The 17,985-nt window shown below is 37.3% G+C and overlaps 2 protein-coding genes across 4 annotated transcripts; one reads left to right on the top strand and one right to left on the bottom strand.

The window, feature by feature from the left end:
- The first annotated feature begins 7,979 nt into the window (after window positions 1-7,979).
- Window positions 7,980-13,811, top strand: LOC127107989 (uncharacterized). 3 transcript variants are annotated; one of them, XM_051045353.1, is made up of 8 exons: window positions 7,980-8,309; window positions 8,455-8,744; window positions 10,241-11,576; window positions 11,957-12,236; window positions 12,478-12,585; window positions 12,672-12,950; window positions 13,158-13,301; window positions 13,390-13,811. In XM_051045353.1, exons 2-8 carry the CDS (start codon window positions 8,462-8,464, stop codon window positions 13,576-13,578), a joined length of 2,619 nt encoding a protein of 872 aa, XP_050901310.1. In that variant the 5' UTR covers window positions 7,980-8,309; window positions 8,455-8,461; the 3' UTR covers window positions 13,579-13,811. The 3 variants fall into 3 exon arrangements, with proteins under 3 accessions (XP_050901310.1, XP_050901309.1, XP_050901311.1); XM_051045352.1 differs by having other exon boundaries at window positions 8,169-8,309; window positions 8,442-8,744; XM_051045354.1 differs by having other exon boundaries at window positions 8,281-8,744; window positions 13,401-13,811.
- A 751-nt stretch (window positions 13,812-14,562) lies between these two features.
- On the bottom strand, window positions 14,563-17,576 carry LOC127107988 (putative D-cysteine desulfhydrase 1, mitochondrial). The gene is made up of 8 exons (XM_051045351.1): window positions 17,329-17,576; window positions 16,888-17,259; window positions 16,715-16,806; window positions 16,117-16,209; window positions 15,712-15,769; window positions 15,521-15,634; window positions 15,189-15,286; window positions 14,563-14,985 (listed from the first exon to the last, which is right to left on the bottom strand). The coding sequence occupies exons 1-8, from the start codon at window positions 17,491-17,493 to the stop codon at window positions 14,781-14,783; spliced, it is 1,197 nt and encodes a 398-aa protein (XP_050901308.1). The 5' UTR covers window positions 17,494-17,576; the 3' UTR covers window positions 14,563-14,780.
- Window positions 17,577-17,985: the final 409 nt, after the last annotated feature.

Below are 17,985 nucleotides of genomic sequence, written 5' to 3'. Positions count from 1 at the left end.
GCTTCCCTTGATTGCTCTCTGGGTAGTATACTAGATGTCATACTCTGTTAAAATCATCTGCCATCTTGCTATTCTTCCGGAGAGAGCAGGTTTCTCAAATATATATTTGATAGGATCCATCTTAGAAATCAATAAAGTGGTATGATTCAACATATACTGTCTTAGTCGGCGAGCAGCCCAAGCCAAAGCACAACAAGTTTTCTCAAGCAGTGAGTATCTTGTTTCACAGTCGGTAAACTTTTTGCTAAGGTAGTATATTGCATGCTCTTTTCGACCAGACTCGTCATGTTGCCCCAACACACACCCCACTGAATTTTCTAACACGGTCAAATACATGATTAGAGGTCTTCCTTCAACTGGTGGCACCAGAATTGGAGGTTCTTGGAGATACTTCTTGATTTTGTCAAAAGCTTCTTGACATTCATCATTCCATATTATCTCTTGATTTTTCCTCAGTAATTTGAAGATGGGTTTGCAAGTAGCAGTCAAATGGGAGATAAATCGGGCAATGTAATTCAAGCGTCCCAAGAAACCTCTGACTTCTTTATCTGTACGGGGAACTGGCATTTCTTGAATAGCCCTCACCTTAGCCGGATCAACCTCAATGCCTTTACCACTGAAAATAAAACCCAAGAGTTTACCGGATCTTACTCCAAAGGTGCATTTGTTCGGGTTCAATCTCAACTTGTATTTCTTCAACCTCTCAAAAAACAGTTTGTATAAATGATCGAGATGTTCTTCTTCAGTATGAGATCTGGCTATCATGTCATCCACATATACCTCTATTTCATGATGGATCATATCATGGAACAAAACCACCATAGCACGCTGGTATGTTGCCCCTGTATTCTTTAAACCGAATGGCATTACTTTGTAACAGAAAGTGCCCCATTGCGTCACAAACGTAGTTTTCTCCATGTCTTCAGGTGCCATCTTAATCTGGTTATAACCTGAGAATCCATCCATGAATGAGAATACCTTGTGTTGAGCGGTGTTATCTACTAGAACATCAATGTGCGGAAGTGGAAAGTCATCTTTGGGACTTGCTTTATTCAAATCTCTGTAATCTACACACACTCGCACCCTACCATCCTTCTTTGGCACTGGTACCACATTAGCAACCCATTGAGGATAAGAAGTAACGGCTAGAAAACCTGTATTAAATTGTTTCATAACCTCGGCTTTGATTTTCTCAGACATTTTAGGACACATGCGACGAACCTTTTGCTTAACAGGATGACAATCTTCCTTCATCGGCAAACGATGTACTACTATATCAGTATCCAGTCCTGGCATGTCTTCATAAGACCAAGCAAAAATCTCTACATAGTCACGTAACATCTGAATCAATCTTTCTTTGACACTGTTTCCCAAGCCTGCTCCTATTTTGACTTCTTTCTTGTCTACTTCAGTACCCAGATTTACAATTTCAATTGATTCCTCATGCGGCTGTATAGTCTTTTCTTCTTGCAGCAACAGTCTGGCAAGCTCTCCAGGTACTTCGCAATCTTCCTCACTTCCATCCTCGGCTTGGTAGATCGGATTTTCAAAGTCATAATTAACAGTAGCATAATTATTATCAATAGGATCCAGAGTGGATATGGATCTGCAATTGGTTATGTGAGTGTGTGTAAGAAAACATAGCTTATTTGAAAGATGACAGGAAAGATAAAGAGCGCAATATTTGAATGCAAAAAGTCCATTGATTTATTGAATGTGAATATGCTTATGAAAATGACAAAACCCTTGAAAAATTAGCTATTGTGCCCCGGGTATAGACACAATGCTTTAAAAAAATTACAAAATTTGAAACACTAAAATAGCAATAACAATTACTTCTGACTAAAGGAAATCGGGATAGTGTCTTCAGCCTTCCAATTATTGAGTCCGTCACCAATCGTTGGGAAAATCCAGTTATCCAAGTCGCAATCGCTATCAGCATCTTCTACAGCATTAACAGTCTTGTCATGATTAGGCATAGGAGCAGTGATGACATTAGGAGTCTCCGGAGGATCAAATTCAATTTCTCCAGCGTCGATCATATCTTGAATCTTATTCTTCAACAACCAACAATCGTTTGTATCATGCCCGGGGCTATCGGAGTGATATGCACACCTGGCATTGGGATTATAACGAGGAGAAGTAGTGTTGGGATTTGCAGGAGGATCTCTGAGGGTAATTAAATTTTCTTTTAGCATACCCTGCAGTGCTTGTGCTAAAGTCATATTGATCTTGGTAAAGTGCCTTCTTGGCCTGTCTTGTCTGTGTTGGAAGTTTTGAGATGGCGGTGCTGCAATCGTAACTGCTCCAACAGTATGGTCACAATTTTTCTTGTTATGACCCCTTTGACCGTACACAGCATTCGATTCACTCTTTCCCTGATAGGACTTTTTGGTGCTGGAATAGGTAGTCGCCTGTATCTTTCCACTTCGAATGCCGCTTTCAACACGTTCACCCGTCAATATAAGTTCAGTGAAACCCGATGAGGAACTTCCCAATAGATGGCTGTAGAATGGGCCAGTCAGTGTACCCATGAACATGTCCACTAATTCTCGATCAGTCATAGGGGGTTTGACTCTGCCAGCCAAGTCTCTCCATTTTTTTAGCATATTCTTTGAAGCTTTCTTTAGAGCCCATAGTCATATTCTGCAGCTGTAGCCGAGTAGGCGCTAATTCATAATTATACTGGTAGTTCTTGTAGAAAGTTGTCGCTAAATCAGTCCAGGTGCGGATGTTAGAGCTCTCGAGCTGATAATACCACTCTAACTGTGTGCCAGACATACTCTCTTGGAAGAAATGGATCCATAGCTTCCTATTAGTGGTATACGGCTGGATCTTTCTCACATAAGCTCTCAGATGCATCTGAGGACAAGACACACCATCATACTTAGTGAAAGCGGGGACCTTGAATTTGCGAGGAATGACCACATCAGAGACCAGACCTAAGCTTTCGAAATCCAGACCGGGCGCCTTCTGACCCTCCATAGCTAGCATACGTTCTTCCAGCAACTTATACTTATCATCCTTCGGAGAGTACTGTTTATTTTCATAATTTTCATAGTCGTCCTCAGGGTTGAAGGGATCAGCATTCTCATCTTCCGAATCATTTTCTGTCTCATCTTCTTTATCCTTCGGAATTCCAATCTTGACTTCTGGAGCCTGTCCTTTAAGCCTTCTTCCCGGGTTAATGTAACTCACAAATTTCTTGTCTTTCTTCTTCTCGAGCAATAGAGTCTTCAGTTCCTCCTGCCCCTTGGATAAGTTCAAGATCATCTCCTGGAATTGAGCATTCTGAGCCTGGAGATCCTTGACAGTTTGTTCGAGGGCCATTTTTCTGTTTGAGAGGAAGACCGTGAGAACATTGATCCTTTAGAGTACCTGTTATGCAATGTTATGTTATGTTATGCAATGTATGAAATGTTTTCAAGGACTTTTGGAATTTAACTTTGCATAAACCATCAAAAAGGGGAACTTTTATTAATAATTTCTTTAATCAATGTTCATTACAAGAAAAAATGAAAGCTCAAGTCTCCCAGGGACGGCTTCTTTTTGGGCGGAGATATGCATTGAGACTTCGTTCCCCCTTAAGCTGGCTGGTGAGCTCTAATACTTTCTTCCTCACAGCACAGAACTGAGCTTCAAAAGTATCCCTTTCCTCTCTCAACTAGATCCAAGATTTCTTCAATTCTTCAACATTGGTAGGCATATCTGGATAATGAATGATCTGAGGGGTACCCCCTTCAACTTTTGGTTCAACAATCAGAGGTCCGATTGCAAGATATGGCATGATAAGCTCACGAGCTTTGGCGCGTACCCATCTGAGATAAGGTTCCATAGGAATAGAGTTTTTATGTCCCAAAGTACTTCTTTTCACCATGCCCCAAGCTCGTACAAACCTTTGACGGAGACCTTGAGAATCGTTGTCATAGTCAAACACAGTGCCTTGGATAATTATTTCATGTGGACCATCTCTTCAAGCATAACCAAACTGACGTAGGGCTAAAGCAGGATTATAAGTAATACCTTCTCTTATCCCCAGGAGTGGTACGTTAGAGAATTCTCCATAACGGTCAATGATGATAACATTCTCTTTGGGTTGGGGACACCAATGGATGTCTGAATGGGAGAGCGACATTATCCTTTGAGACCATTTCAAATTTTGCTCTTTCTTCAAGACTGATTGAGGAAGGTGCGAAATAAACCACCTAGATAATAAAGGTACGCAGCACATGAGAGTCCCTTGCCTTTTCATAGTACGAGTGTGAAGGGAATGCAAAATGTCTCTAAGCAAGGTGGGCACAGGGTTATGAGTGAGAAATATCTTGACAACATTCATGTCTATGAATTGATCCGGATTAGGAAATAACACCAAACCGTAGATTAGTAATGCTAGAACATCTTCGAAAGCGTGGACATTCGTAGCTTTTAGGAATTCTCGGGCCTTATTTATCAGAAATTTGGCAAGTAAACCCTTAACTTCACTTCTGGTTACCCAATTAGTTTCAATGTCGGACTTTGTCATATGTAAAGCCGCGACAACCTCTTCAGACCTCAGAATCTTTTCTAAACCACTGAAAGGTGTTTGATCAAGGATAGGTATCCCAAGCAACTTGGAAAATTCCTCTAATGTGGGTACCAACTGATAATCTGGGAAGGTGAAGCAATGATGTTTAGGATCGAAGAACTGGAATAGAACTCTCATCATATCTTCCTTGAAACCGGTGGTAACTAATTTGAGGAGATGACCATGTTTCTTGATGAACCGGGCATGATCGGGAAGTTCTGACACTAAATCCTTGAGTTGAGGAGAGGTCGCTACAAAATTGATTCGGATGGTCTTCCTGGAAGCCATAGCCTTACAAAACAGAGCAAAGTTAAATCCCTAAGTCCCCGAAACGGTTAGTACAATGCCATGATGTCATGATGTTATGATGTTATGATGTTATGATGTTATGATGTTATGATGTTATTATGTTATGATGTTATGATGTTAAGTAAGTAACACAAACAAGTCACACCGCAATTATTCCTAGGTTTTAAGGCTTGCATGAGTTTCATAGGTAAGTACCCTCCCCACTGAAGTTTGGTTGGTTCAACCTGTCATAGAATAGTAACCGGGTTCTAGAAGGATCTCAAATCATTGACCTTTCCTTAAGTCCACTTCAGTGCAACACCAAGCGGTTGACCAAAATTTCCCTAAAGTCCAATCTCAAAGAGTGTAGTATCGAGTATCAACCAACCCCAGTCGGAACCGAAGTCAGTTATCTCACTACTTTCTAATGGCTAGGATGAGTCAATTAGGGTTCTAAAGTTCTGGTTAATGATTTGATGACACCACGCAGACGCCAAATTTTTCCTCAAGTAAACATGAGGAACATTAGGACATCCAAAGTGTCACATTAACCGTAGCCATCATTTTAACCATTCCAGTATACGCTGGACAGTCGCGATGATCTCTTGCTACTTACCTAAGGTACACTAGATCCGGGTGTAGGATCTTTCACTCAAGCATAGAACACCCAAACAATCCCTTAAAAGTAAATCAGACAAAGAAACAATTCGAAAACATAAGTGATCTTATCTTTAAGGTAACCTCTCTTTTTAAAGTCCCCAGCAGAGTCGCCAGTTCTGTGATACGGTGAACTGACTTTGTGTTTTTGCTTTGAAAAGCTATGTTGCGGATAGCAAGAGTCGCCACCGACTTTTCCTTTATCCAATAAGGAAAGGCGGAAAAGAACATGAAAGACCTTGATTAGATTTTGAGTTCGGGAGGTACATTATACAAAGGGAAGGTGTTAGCACCCTTTGTATCCATGGTTATCCATGGACTCTTAATTGCTTAACTCACTTATGTTTTCCTTGTTTGAGAAAGTGTTTGAGAAATGTGGTGTGTTTAGAAAATATTTTGAAAGGAGAGTTTAACTTTGTAATGATTCTTATACGAATGTATACAAAGTGTTTATCTCGTTTGATTTTGAAAGATGTTTAGAAAAATATAACTCAGCGATGATTATGGTGCGAATGTATACCAAATGGTGATTTTCTAAAAGATGTTTTGAAAAGTGTGAGGTGTGAAAAGTATTTTAAGCTGTGAGCAAGCATCTAAGAGTTGTACCTAACCAAGGTCTTTATAGGTATTTCCTATCCTTATGAGGGTAAAACTGTCCTTACTATTGAGAAGTAAGTAGTCTTATCCTTTGGATGTAAAGGGACATCGTGGGGTCTTCGATTGGTCATTGAAGGCAACATTTGTAAGGATACCTTAGCATTCGAAGGGACGATCATCATTTAATCGTAGGCTACAAGGAAGGATCATCGAGGGACAAAGTCATATATTCGAAGGCAACGTTCGAGGGACAAGGTTTATCTCGTAGGGACATTGACCTTTTGATCGAAGGGACTATGACTTATCTATTTAGGGATAATGATGATTTAATCGAAATGGTCTTTGCTAAGGGTATCCCCATATTCGCGGGACATGACCGTAATATCGTAAGGCAACATAGAGAGGGACAAGATCATATATTCGAAGGCAATGTAATCAGCCGAGTAATCAGAATAAATCCCCACAATGGTATCCCACAAATAAAGTGGAATGCCGAGCTATCTCTTCAAAAATCATGGGAGCCCTTACAAAAACTCAGCAAACATGTTAGAATAACGGGATGGGGTGCAATCAAGAGTTGCACCGAACAAAAGAATCATAGCAATAATAGTGTCAGGAAAACAACGTGTAAACGCAATAGAAAACATGTCAAACAAATACAAAATAGATCAGAATGCAAACAGAGAAAAAAAAACAACTACTGTCATGTTCGCTACTGCCTCGCCTAGCGAGGGCCTGGCGAACCCTCGCTACAGGTTCGCTTAGCGAGGTGCTAGCGAACGGCTGCGGGTTCTAGGTTCTTCTTTGATATTGGTGCGATTTCGGAAACCCCAAACCCTATGTCATCCATTACAGAAATTACATGATCGAATATTCAAAGTATTGTTTTACACATTTATGCACATCTAAACCAACATGCAAAACCTAACGATATCCGCCTTTCCAAATTCAACCATAATGCCTCATACATTTAGAAATTTCAAATTGGGAGCATAGAGTAGTGGGAATAGGGCAAACCTGATTGGAGGGATCGAACGAAATTGAGTTACACCGTTGGGTTTGCAGAGCAATCTTAGGGTTTATGCCTGATAGGGTTGGCGGAGGTAACCTTTGTGCCGATGAGTTCTCTGAATTATCTTCTAGGGTTTTCCCCGTTGTTTTTTCTCTGATCTTTTTTCAAATGAAGTTCTGGAATTTATAGCTGATTTTTGTGGCTTGGTGGGCTCAGAATGAAGGCAATTCAGGCCCAAAATATTCTGGTGTATCTGTAGGCTCGCTAGGCGAGTGAAGTAGCGAAGGGTTCGCTAGGCGAGCCCTCAGCGAGGCTCTAGCGAACACTCCCAGACTTGGATAAAAGCATAGCTAGTACTTACTCGCTAGGCGAGCAGGTAGCGAGCAGGTAGCAAGCATTCCAGTAGCAAAATCAACAAGGTTCGCTGGAGCGAAGGAGGAAGCGTGGGCTTCGCCTAACGAAGGTTTTGCTCGCCTAGCGAGCATGACAGTTCAGGTCATCTTCTGAATTTGGTAGCCTGTGTGCGGGGTCTTTGTTCCCTTGAAAAATGAATAGACCTCTGTTGAAAGTATAAAAATTAACAGGCAAATTTTGGAGTATGACAATTTGTTTCCGATTTCTTGGTTTTGCTATGTTTCTTCGACTTCTTTATTTTCTTCATACTTCTTCATATATATAGCTCATATTTAACTTCAAATTTCATCGAAAAATACTCATAAAAATCATGTCATCAAGGTTTTTTCTTGACATATTGCAAACGTGGGACGAATTACGAGGAATGATGTCATGTTTAAAGGAGCAGTTAAAGGAGTAGTTGATATTGTGTTATTTTCTAAAAACCTCTTTTGAAATTGGTTAGATGCTATAAACAAGGGTCTTTATCTATAAATAAATTTGTTTGATTCTCTTGCCCCGTTATTTACTTTTGCTTAGTTTAGTTTGGTGGTTTGTTTTTGTTGATTTATTTTAGTGATTTTTCTTCTTCTCATTTATATTGGGATTAAGGCTTGATTTAACACATCCTCTTTTCTTAGAAAAAATTTGGTGAAAAAATATTAAATCCAATTTTGAAATAAAAGCAAAAAGTAGGGGACCAGAAACATTTAAAAGAAAAGGGGGAGAATATTGGAGTCCTGACAGGCAGCAGAAAAGAGCTGAGAGAGAGAACTGAACTCAACTTCTCATTCAAAGGTATTTCCTAAATGCCGCTTAGATCTTATTCATTTTCGAAATTGCCCTATTTTGTTGTTCTTGTTGTTGTTGTTGGTTAGTGCTTGTGTGTTTGTTTAATCCTAATGGTATTCGTACATACTTGACATGAAGGTTGTTGTTACAGCTCCACAATGGCACAAGACACAAACTCGGTTGATGTCATTTTGGACTTTCTCAGGAGAAATCAATTCACTACTGTTGAAGAAGCATTACGAACTGACCTCCATAATCATAATAATCACAAAAAGGAGGTGAAATCAAGAGTTCAAACCAGTGATATTATTATAACACCTATACAAGATCACAAACAACACTTTCCTAGCCTTCAACCACTTCATCTCCCTTTGCCTGTTCTTAATTGGGACGACAAATTTGAGCCAGATGTTCCTATTCAACTACCAATTCACTCTTCAGGTTTGCTTATTTTCAATTTTTTATATTTTTTCCTTATCATAACAACTCTTTAATTTCTGCATTTATTGCACAATTTCCTTTTATCTTGTCTAATTACTGAAAACTATTACTCTGGATTATAATCCTCATCAATAGTTGTATCTTGAATGTATAATGTTCAGGAATCAGATATTTTATCTATTTCTCAATAAATCCTTCTCCATACAATAAGGATTTGTCCATGCCTTATACAGTCTACTTATGTCTTTACTTGATGTGGAATCTAGGGCGCAGCAATGCCAACCGTTTTCCATGCACGGTTAATGTTAGTTTGTTACTATAATTAGCCTTTTTTTGTGCCGGCACACCCGTAGCAATAACTCATTAATTTGGGTCTGGCCTATTAGGTCTCGAGTCAGACCCAGCTTGCGGCTATGCAAAGAGAGAAACAGTATATGGTGCCCTACTTCTTGAAGTTTAGAACTCAGGGGTTGTGTGTTGGGGTTGGTTTAAAATATACATGTTGAAAAAGTCTTACATCACTTAGTTTTGTAAAAGAAGAGAGAGTGCAAGGCTTTCAAGTTCTTCATTACAAGATGTACTAGTCAAAAACACTTCAACTTTGTATTTGACTTTTTATATTTTCTGTTATACTCTTGTGTTAGAGTGTTGTGAGGGGTAGTTAAACATTTGCTTTAGACAATGCGGGTGTATTGGGGCCTTGGGGTGGTTGAGGGTAGTCTATGCGTTGTAACAATTTTCACATAGTGTTATTTTCTGGTTGTTATTTGACAACTGTCGTAGTTTTTTCTTCGGTTTTGAAGTTTTTACGTTAATCTCTTGTGTTGTTATTGTGTTCCTCTTTTTTCTCTATGCTTTGTTTTTTTCAAACATTGTGCTTTCGCAAAACAAATTTCTGTGTCTAAAACTCCCAAGATGTCTTTCGGAGTAGGTTTTTGGAAGGCTAATTCTATATTTTAATATATATTTGAGAATTTAATATATAGCTTCATTCATTTTTAGAAACACTTTATAACTTGTTAAATTTATACAAGAAAAAAGTTCTCTCATCACCTCTCCTCCCAAATCCCCTTCCCAAACAGACCTTTAAGCTCTTTCAAGTAAATTTACCACAACCTTCATGCTGGTACCACAAAGGTACTCTGTGTGCTGCATGTTGACTAGATACTCATCATCGCGATATATACTCTTCCTAAGATGTAGGCTCAAGTGTTTGATTGTTATTGAAAATTATGGATAAGCAGAAGAACTACAAGCTTTCGAATTGTATCCCTTTATAATCTATCCATTAGCTTATTTAGTGAATGTATGGTAGTAGCACATGCAACGTGGGATGGTATTTAAGTAATTAGATAGGCTGTAGTCAAAATATTTACGCCTCAGTTAGTGTTTATAATGTTATGATACTTGTACTTTTTAAATTTGATTGCACATACAAAGTTATTTTTTGACTCATGTTCTGAAGGTTGGCATTGATTCTTTATCATGTGATTCAGGTATGAAGAGGGCTGCAGCGGGCAGTTGGTTATCCATAAGTCAGGGGATATCAGAGGATACGTCCGATCTTATATCAGGTTTTGCAACAGTTGGTGATGGGTTGAATGAATTTGTTGACCATCCTAACGAGTACTGGGACTCTGATGAATATAATGATGATGATGATGTTGGGTACATGAGACAGCCTATTGAGGATGAGGCCTGGTTTTTGGCACATGAAATTGATTACCCTAGCGACAATGAAAAGGGGACTGATCATGGAAGTGTTCTAGATCCCCGGGAAAGACGTCCAGCCAAAGATGAGGACAATGATCAATCTTTTGTTGAGGAGGATTCTTACTTCTCTGGGGAGCAATATCTTGAGACAAATAATGTTGAACCAGTCACAGCTTCTGATGATCCTATTGGTCTAAAAATTACTGAAATGTATGGAAGGACTAATGGTAATTATTTAATGGCTCAATATGATGGACAATTGATGGATGAAGAAGAATTAAACCTAATGTGTGCAGAACCTATCTGGAAAGGCTTTGTCCCTCAAACAAATGAGCTCATCATGCTAGGAGAAGGGAATATATTGAATGATAGCTTAAGATCACAATTAGAGGATATATATATGGATGATGATCAACACGGTTCGGTTAGGTCGATTGGGGTGGGGGTCAACAGTGATGCTGTAGATGTTGGTAGGGAAGTGCGTGAGACTTTGGTTGGTGATAGTAGTGAAGGGGGTTTAGAATATTTTCATGATCATGATGTTGGGCTTGGTGGTTCTAGACACTCTAATCATGATTTGGATAAGAAAAAGAAAAAGGGAAATGACAAGAGCGTGTCAAATAAATATGTCATAGGAGGTGATAAAGATGCACAGTTGCAGGTGAAAACACATAGCGAACGGAAATTCCCATTTCCCCTAGCTTTGAAGGATGGCCAGATGATTCGGCCTACCTCCGGCAAGTCCCTGGGGTCAAATAACTGCATTGCAGATGAAACTGATAATTATCTTAATGCATTTCTGGAATCTGATGACACTCTTCCTTCATGGAGGCGGAAGAGCAGTGATTCTTTACCCGTTAAAAGTTCCACGGGTGAAAATAATGCCAATACAATAAGATCAACAAACTCTTCTCCAACATCAGCCTCAAATTATGGATGTTCTGAAAGAGATCATGTCAAGCTAGAAGAGAATGAAAAGGTTGGAGTTGCAAGGGAAGATGGTCTAGGGACTCTAGAGGATGAAGAGGCAGCTGTTGTGCAGGAGCAAGTAAGGCAAATAAATGCCCAGGATGAGGAATTTGAAACCTTCGATTTGAAGATTGTGCACAGGAAAAACAGGCATGTCTTCATTGTGTGTGTGTGTGTCCATTGAATTTTTACTTTTATTTTCAATAATATAAAAATGATTTGAAATTAGAACAATTAAAACTGTTCTTGGCCATTAAAAGTGTAGCCATGTCACAAAAGTCATTTTTCTTGAAGTGGAGATACTTGATTAGGAATTTGATCTAGTTAAATCAGTTTAAGAAATAATAGATCATCGTTCTATCCCAGGGATGCCAAAACTTTTTGCCTTTTATTTTAGCTGCATGCGAAATGATTTTAACGAGTTTGTGATGATTTCTTGTTAGGTTGCAAAATAAGTATGATTCGTTTTTTGTTTTATGTCTATAGTTTTAGCATTTATGGTCTTTCAGAAACAATGATTTGTTTTTCAGAACTGGCTTTGAGGAGGACAAGAATTTCCACGTTGCTTTAAATTCTATAATAGCTGGAAGGTATCATGTGACCGAGCATCTGGGATCTGCTGCTTTTAGCAAAGCTATACAGGCTCATGACCTGTATACTGGCATGGATGTTTGTGTTAAAATTATAAAGAATAACAAGGACTTTTTTGATCAAAGTCTTGATGAGATCAAGCTTCTCAAGTATGTCAATAAGCACGATCCAGCAGACAAGTATCACCTTCTTCGATTATATGATTATTTCTATTATCGAGTAAGTGAATATGCTATTAATCCTGCCAAATTGCTAATGTTGGGTATGTCACATTTTGCTTTCTAATCAATCAATTATTATTTTAGACGGAACAAATTATTCATTATTTATATTTTTCCTTTTTATTTATTTATTTATTTTTGTCACCAATTATATTTACAAATGTCCTATTAATCGATAGTTCAACATAATTCTGATCAGCTGATTTTAGTGCTCCATTATTTTTCCTGTTCTATTGCAGGAACATTTGTTAATAGTATGTGAACTACTTAAAGCAAACTTGTATGAGTTTCAAAAATTTAATAGAGAATCAGGGGGTGAAGTTTACTTTACGATGCCGAGATTGCAGGTTTGTGGTGTGCCATTTACATCAAAATGTCTAATGTTCATCTTATCTGTTGTTATTCTAAAACTCTTGTGAATTCACCTGTGCAGTCAATTACCATTCAGTGTTTGGAAGCACTTCAATTTTTGCATAGCCTTGGACTGATACATTGTGACTTGAAGCCAGAGAATATATTGGTTAAAAGTTATAGCAGATGTGAGATCAAGGTCATTGATCTTGGAAGTAGTTGTTTTGAGACAGACCACCTTTCTTCGTATGTTCAGTCAAGATCTTATCGTGCTCCTGAAGTTATTTTGGGACTTCCATATGACAAGAAGATTGATATCTGGTCACTTGGCTGCATCTTGGCAGAGCTTTGTACTGGCAATGTAAGAATAGTAGATAATTACTGCATTTCACTATCACTGTTGTTAAAATCGCAATTAAACTTATGTGGACAACCTGCTGAGTTTAACCTGTCAATCAATCCCTGGACACCTCACTTGTGGGAAATCAGTTGCAGAAATTGTTGTGTTCTGTGGAGTGTTTCTTTTCTTTGTTAATATGTGTGACTTTCTGTATCCTCAATGTTGTAGGTTCTCTTCCAAAACGATTCCCCGGCAACATTACTTGCTCGTGTGGTCGGAATAATTGATCCAATTGATCAAAGTATGCTTGCAAAAGGACGTGATACATACAAGTATTTCACGAAAAATCATATGCTTTATGAACGGAATCAGGTAAGAATTGTACATGTTTGGCATCTTAACCAATTTATATTGAAATTGGTGTTTGGTGAGTAAGTGGTTTATTAATAATAATGTACAGGAAAATAATAGGTTAGAATACTTGATTCCGAAGAAGACATCGTTGAGGCACAGATTACCTATGGGAGACGAAGGGTTTATCGAGTTTGTTGGTCATTTGCTTGAGATCAACCCAAAGAAGAGGCCGTCTGCATCCGAGGCTCTGAAGCACCCTTGGTTGTGTTACCCTTACGAACCTATATCACCTTGAAACTTCATTTTGGGAGATCTTAAAATCTTGTTGTACATGTTGTGTAATAATTCTTTTAGGCTATTTAGTAATATTTTTGTTGAATGTCCAATTTTGCACCACTGTTGGGAGCACCAATGAAGAAAAAAAAGCTGGTGATAATGTATGGGACTTGAGACTCAGATTGCATATGCTTCTGTTAAGGAGGAGCATTGTTTGGTTTTATGAATTGCATTACAGATTTGCCTGCGTTATTTCTCTATTTTATCTTATCTTATTTATATAAATTAAGTTCGAGCCATTCTTAAGTTACATAAACATAAATAAGTTAAATATAAAAACTTGAAAAATCTATTATGTTAGGCAAATACTCCTCCAAGCATTGTTTGGTTTTAATTGAAATATATTGTAAAACTAAACATTCCATGATTGATTTAATAAAAAAATATATAGATTTCATAAGTGAGTATTTTTAGAGACTAGAAATATTAAATTTATAAAATGAAGAAGGAAAAAAACAGGTTGGAATATTCATACTTACCCGACATATTTATCAATTTTCTTTAATAATTCGTAATTGGTTTATAACTTTGTATATTAGTTTCCTATAGTTAAATAAAATTGAAAAAAAGTATAACAAGTGGATTCTCTAACTATTTCCTTAATTTATATCATGTTATTTTATTTTTGCAATGTAATTAAATTTCTCTAACTTTATAATTTTGAAAATTAAGTTTTTAGGTAAGTTATAAAGATGTACAAAAAGAATGTTTATATTATTTAGTCAGAATAGTTTATAAAAAATATGTAAACATACTATATCATTTTAAACATTCATATAATTTATTAAGAAATTGAATTTTCTTGATTATAAAATCTTAAGCACCATTAAATAAATCAAACATGTATTAAAAAAATTACTAATTTAGTCAAATATTAACTTGTAAAATATGCAAGGATAAACTTGTAATTTATTAAATTTAATTTTGTACTTTATAAAAAATGTGAAGAATTAATTTTGATATTTTCTTATGTAATTTAATTCATCCAAACAACATACAATTTCTACTCTATTTCATTGTTATCTCTCTTCTCTAACTCTTTAGAGATCCAAACATAGTGATAGTGTCATCCATCCCTTTATCCCCACACTCATCATGACTTAAGATATGGTTTTACAAAATCAATATGTATGTGTCAGTAACAAAGCAATTGAACAACATCTAGAACATCTTTCCAGTTCCATCCTGCCTAGGAACAGATTCATTAACATCCATTCTCTGCCAATTCCCTACAAAAGAACCCAGCTGATCGACCTTGTCATACAATCCTAACAGCCCTCCCGTATGTATGAACAGGATCTTCCTCCCTTCCCATTTCTTTGGATTTTCATTTATATCTTTCACCAATGCATAAGCAGCCTTGCCACTGACAAGGAATAAACAATATTCAATCAAAACATGGCCTATATGTAGTCGTAATAAGATGGAGGAAACTAAAGTTTGTGAACAAGATATTCGTGTGATGCACAATGAATGGCCTTTTCTTTGTGGAATAATACAGAAGACACAGTAGTTTTAATGGATCCAAAAGAGCACTACGACAATATACAAAGTGGGTTAAATAAATACCTGTATACCGGGTCAAGAACAACCCCTGTGGCTTCAGCAATTTCTTTTACAAATTTAAGTTCCTCAGAAGTGTTCATTGCATAGCCAATACCCTTGGCCTGTAAACAATTAAATTTTCATCACCAATTAAAAAGCATAACTACGCCAGATGGTGATGAAGCAAGTTTTTCAGACCACAGACATGTGTTATAAGAACCTTCATGTCATGACTTGTCATGCAAGCATATTATGTCTGTTGGAGTGCGATCATTGATTTTCTCGATAAGAACCAGTACGCATATATTTTCACAAAAAGAACCGTATTTTCACTACCATATTAACAGTACACTCACATTTTGTATGTGGACAATATCTCTAGAGTTAACCCCGGCTTTGAGCCCATCAAGCAAATCTTGGACAAAGTTGTGGAAGTAATCTGGGTCATCACAAACAGAGAATGCATGCACCTGCAGGAAGCACCTAAATGATTTAAGCATCATGTAAAAAAATTGGACTATGTGTGTCTTCTAAGTAGAAGGCATACCCTTGCTTTCAAGGTACTCAATGATGAACCCAGTGCTAAACCAGCAATTGTGCCCCCACTGAAAATTGACAAATGTAGGTTGCTATTAGCTGAAAATATACTTCATGACTGAATAGACAATGTTCTTTCATCATAATACAGCTTAAGCTTGCGTTCACTAGTAAGTTTGGTTGTAAATTATGACATAAAAGCACAAACATACAATTTTTCTTGGCCAGATCTTGTTTATTTATATTAAACCCACACTTTCAAAGGGAACTCATTATTTGCTCTAGAATACATCATGCATACAGAAGATGCCTGAAAGTTGTTATAGAAACAAGCTACTCTAATATAAAGAGAATTCAACCAGGCTAAAAAGGAGGGTTGCTAAGGAAAATATAAATAAATCAAGTAGATCAGAACCTGCCACAAGCCACAGCAATATCATCAAACTTCACATTGCTTGTTCCACTTTGAAGCTGCTGCTCAATTTCCCTAATAGCCTCTATGTAACCCCTGAACAGAATAATTTAATAATTGTGAGAATCAAACTCTTTGTCTTTCTTGCAATAGAATTTGAATCAATCCTTTCGCAATATAGACTCCTAGAATGATTCAATTCGGATTAGATTTATGTATCCTATCAATTAGCTTTACACATGATATTGTATATGAGTATAACGTAGAACTACAAATTTGATAATAAATGTCAAATAAAAACAACATGAAGTATCTAAAATCAAATAAAAACTCTTGGTGGCAAGAAGCTTGGTTTCTAATGTTGAATTTGAAATAGACTTGGGAGTTATGCAGTTGAAAACTTCCATCCCCATAGATCCTTACCAAATTGACAAGAAATAGTTTTCTAGTATAAAAATATTAAAATTTTGGATGAAGAGGATATCTACTATCTAGAGCGTGGTAAAAGAGTATCTTGGTAACAAAGCCTAACCATATAACATGAAGAACAATAACTATAATTTTTAGATCACTTTATGTTCTGACAAACAGCAGGAGTTACCATGTTCCGAGAGAGTTTGAACCGCCAACTGGAATAACATATGGGTTCCTGCCTTGATTGATCAACTTTTGTTTGAGGAGGTTGGCAAGAGTCTAAGAGAAAGCAAAGCAGTGAGTGAGTAATTGAATATTGAGAAATGGTAGTAAACAGGAGGAGGAGGAGGAGATACTTACGACACTTCCGATTTGGGAGTATTCTTCTTTGGATATAAGGTGAAGTTGAGCTCCAATCAAACGCTCAACAAGGAGATTGCCGGTGAGGGTGGGATCTTGGTCAACAAGGAGTTTAGAAGTGCGGAGAATAAGAAAAGGGTCTAGATTCAAATACTTAGCGGCAACGGCAGTGGCACGGCAATGGTTGCTCTGAATGCCTCCAACGGTAATAACAGAATCAGCACGTTGGGCAATAGCATCGGCCATCAAGAACTCCAATTTTCTGACTTTGTTTCCACTCAATTGCATTCCAGAAAGGTCGTCGCGCTTCAGCCAGACTTCCGTATTGGCTGGGAGATTGGGAAGATTCCATCTGTGAATTGGAGTGGGAAGCTGACACAAAACAGTGTGTCATAATTAGGGAGAAGAAAAGAAAAAAAGAAGAAGAAAATAAATAGTTACATGTGCAAGAGAGACGAGATTAGAAGGTATCGGGTCGAGGTGGGATGCCCATGAAGGAGGTGTGTAAGTCTTGAGACTCAGAAACTCAAAGCTGCTTGACGATGCCATCAATGCCTGCTTCCTAAGATAATGAATACTATTGCCCTGGATCAACCGACCATACATTATAACACTTTTTTCTCCAATTAAAATGGTGCACGGCTTATTACTAGATATTTGCGGACAAACCCATAATATTCTACTTTAACAATTTGTATCTCAATCATTTTATATATTTAATTAATTATATGTAATAATAATTCAAACAAGATAGGACAAAGGGTTAGAATAAAATATGGCACTATTCTCATCTATGGCACTTAGCAGAGTTATGAATATCGAATACCAAGGCGGAGTATGTTATTACCCCTCCGTTCCTTTTTAAGTGTCACTTTTTAACTTTTTACACATATTAAGAAAGTTAATCATTATGGTTACTTTTCAAACAATAATTCTTCTTTTACCTGTAATACCCTTAATTATTTATTACATTCACTTTACTTTTTCTCTCTCTACCATCATTATCTAAGGGTAATTTTGACAAAATTGCAATTAATATTACCTTGAACTTTGCAAGTGACAATTAAAAAGAAACAAATTTTTTGTAAAAAAGTGACA

The sequence above is a fragment of the Lathyrus oleraceus genome, chromosome 7 (assembly GCF_024323335.1).
Source record: "Lathyrus oleraceus cultivar Zhongwan6 chromosome 7, CAAS_Psat_ZW6_1.0, whole genome shotgun sequence".
NCBI classification, from domain to species: domain Eukaryota; kingdom Viridiplantae; phylum Streptophyta; class Magnoliopsida; order Fabales; family Fabaceae; genus Lathyrus; species Lathyrus oleraceus.
Note: the sequence above shows the minus strand (reverse complement) of the source record. Positions and strands in the feature narration are given on the sequence as shown.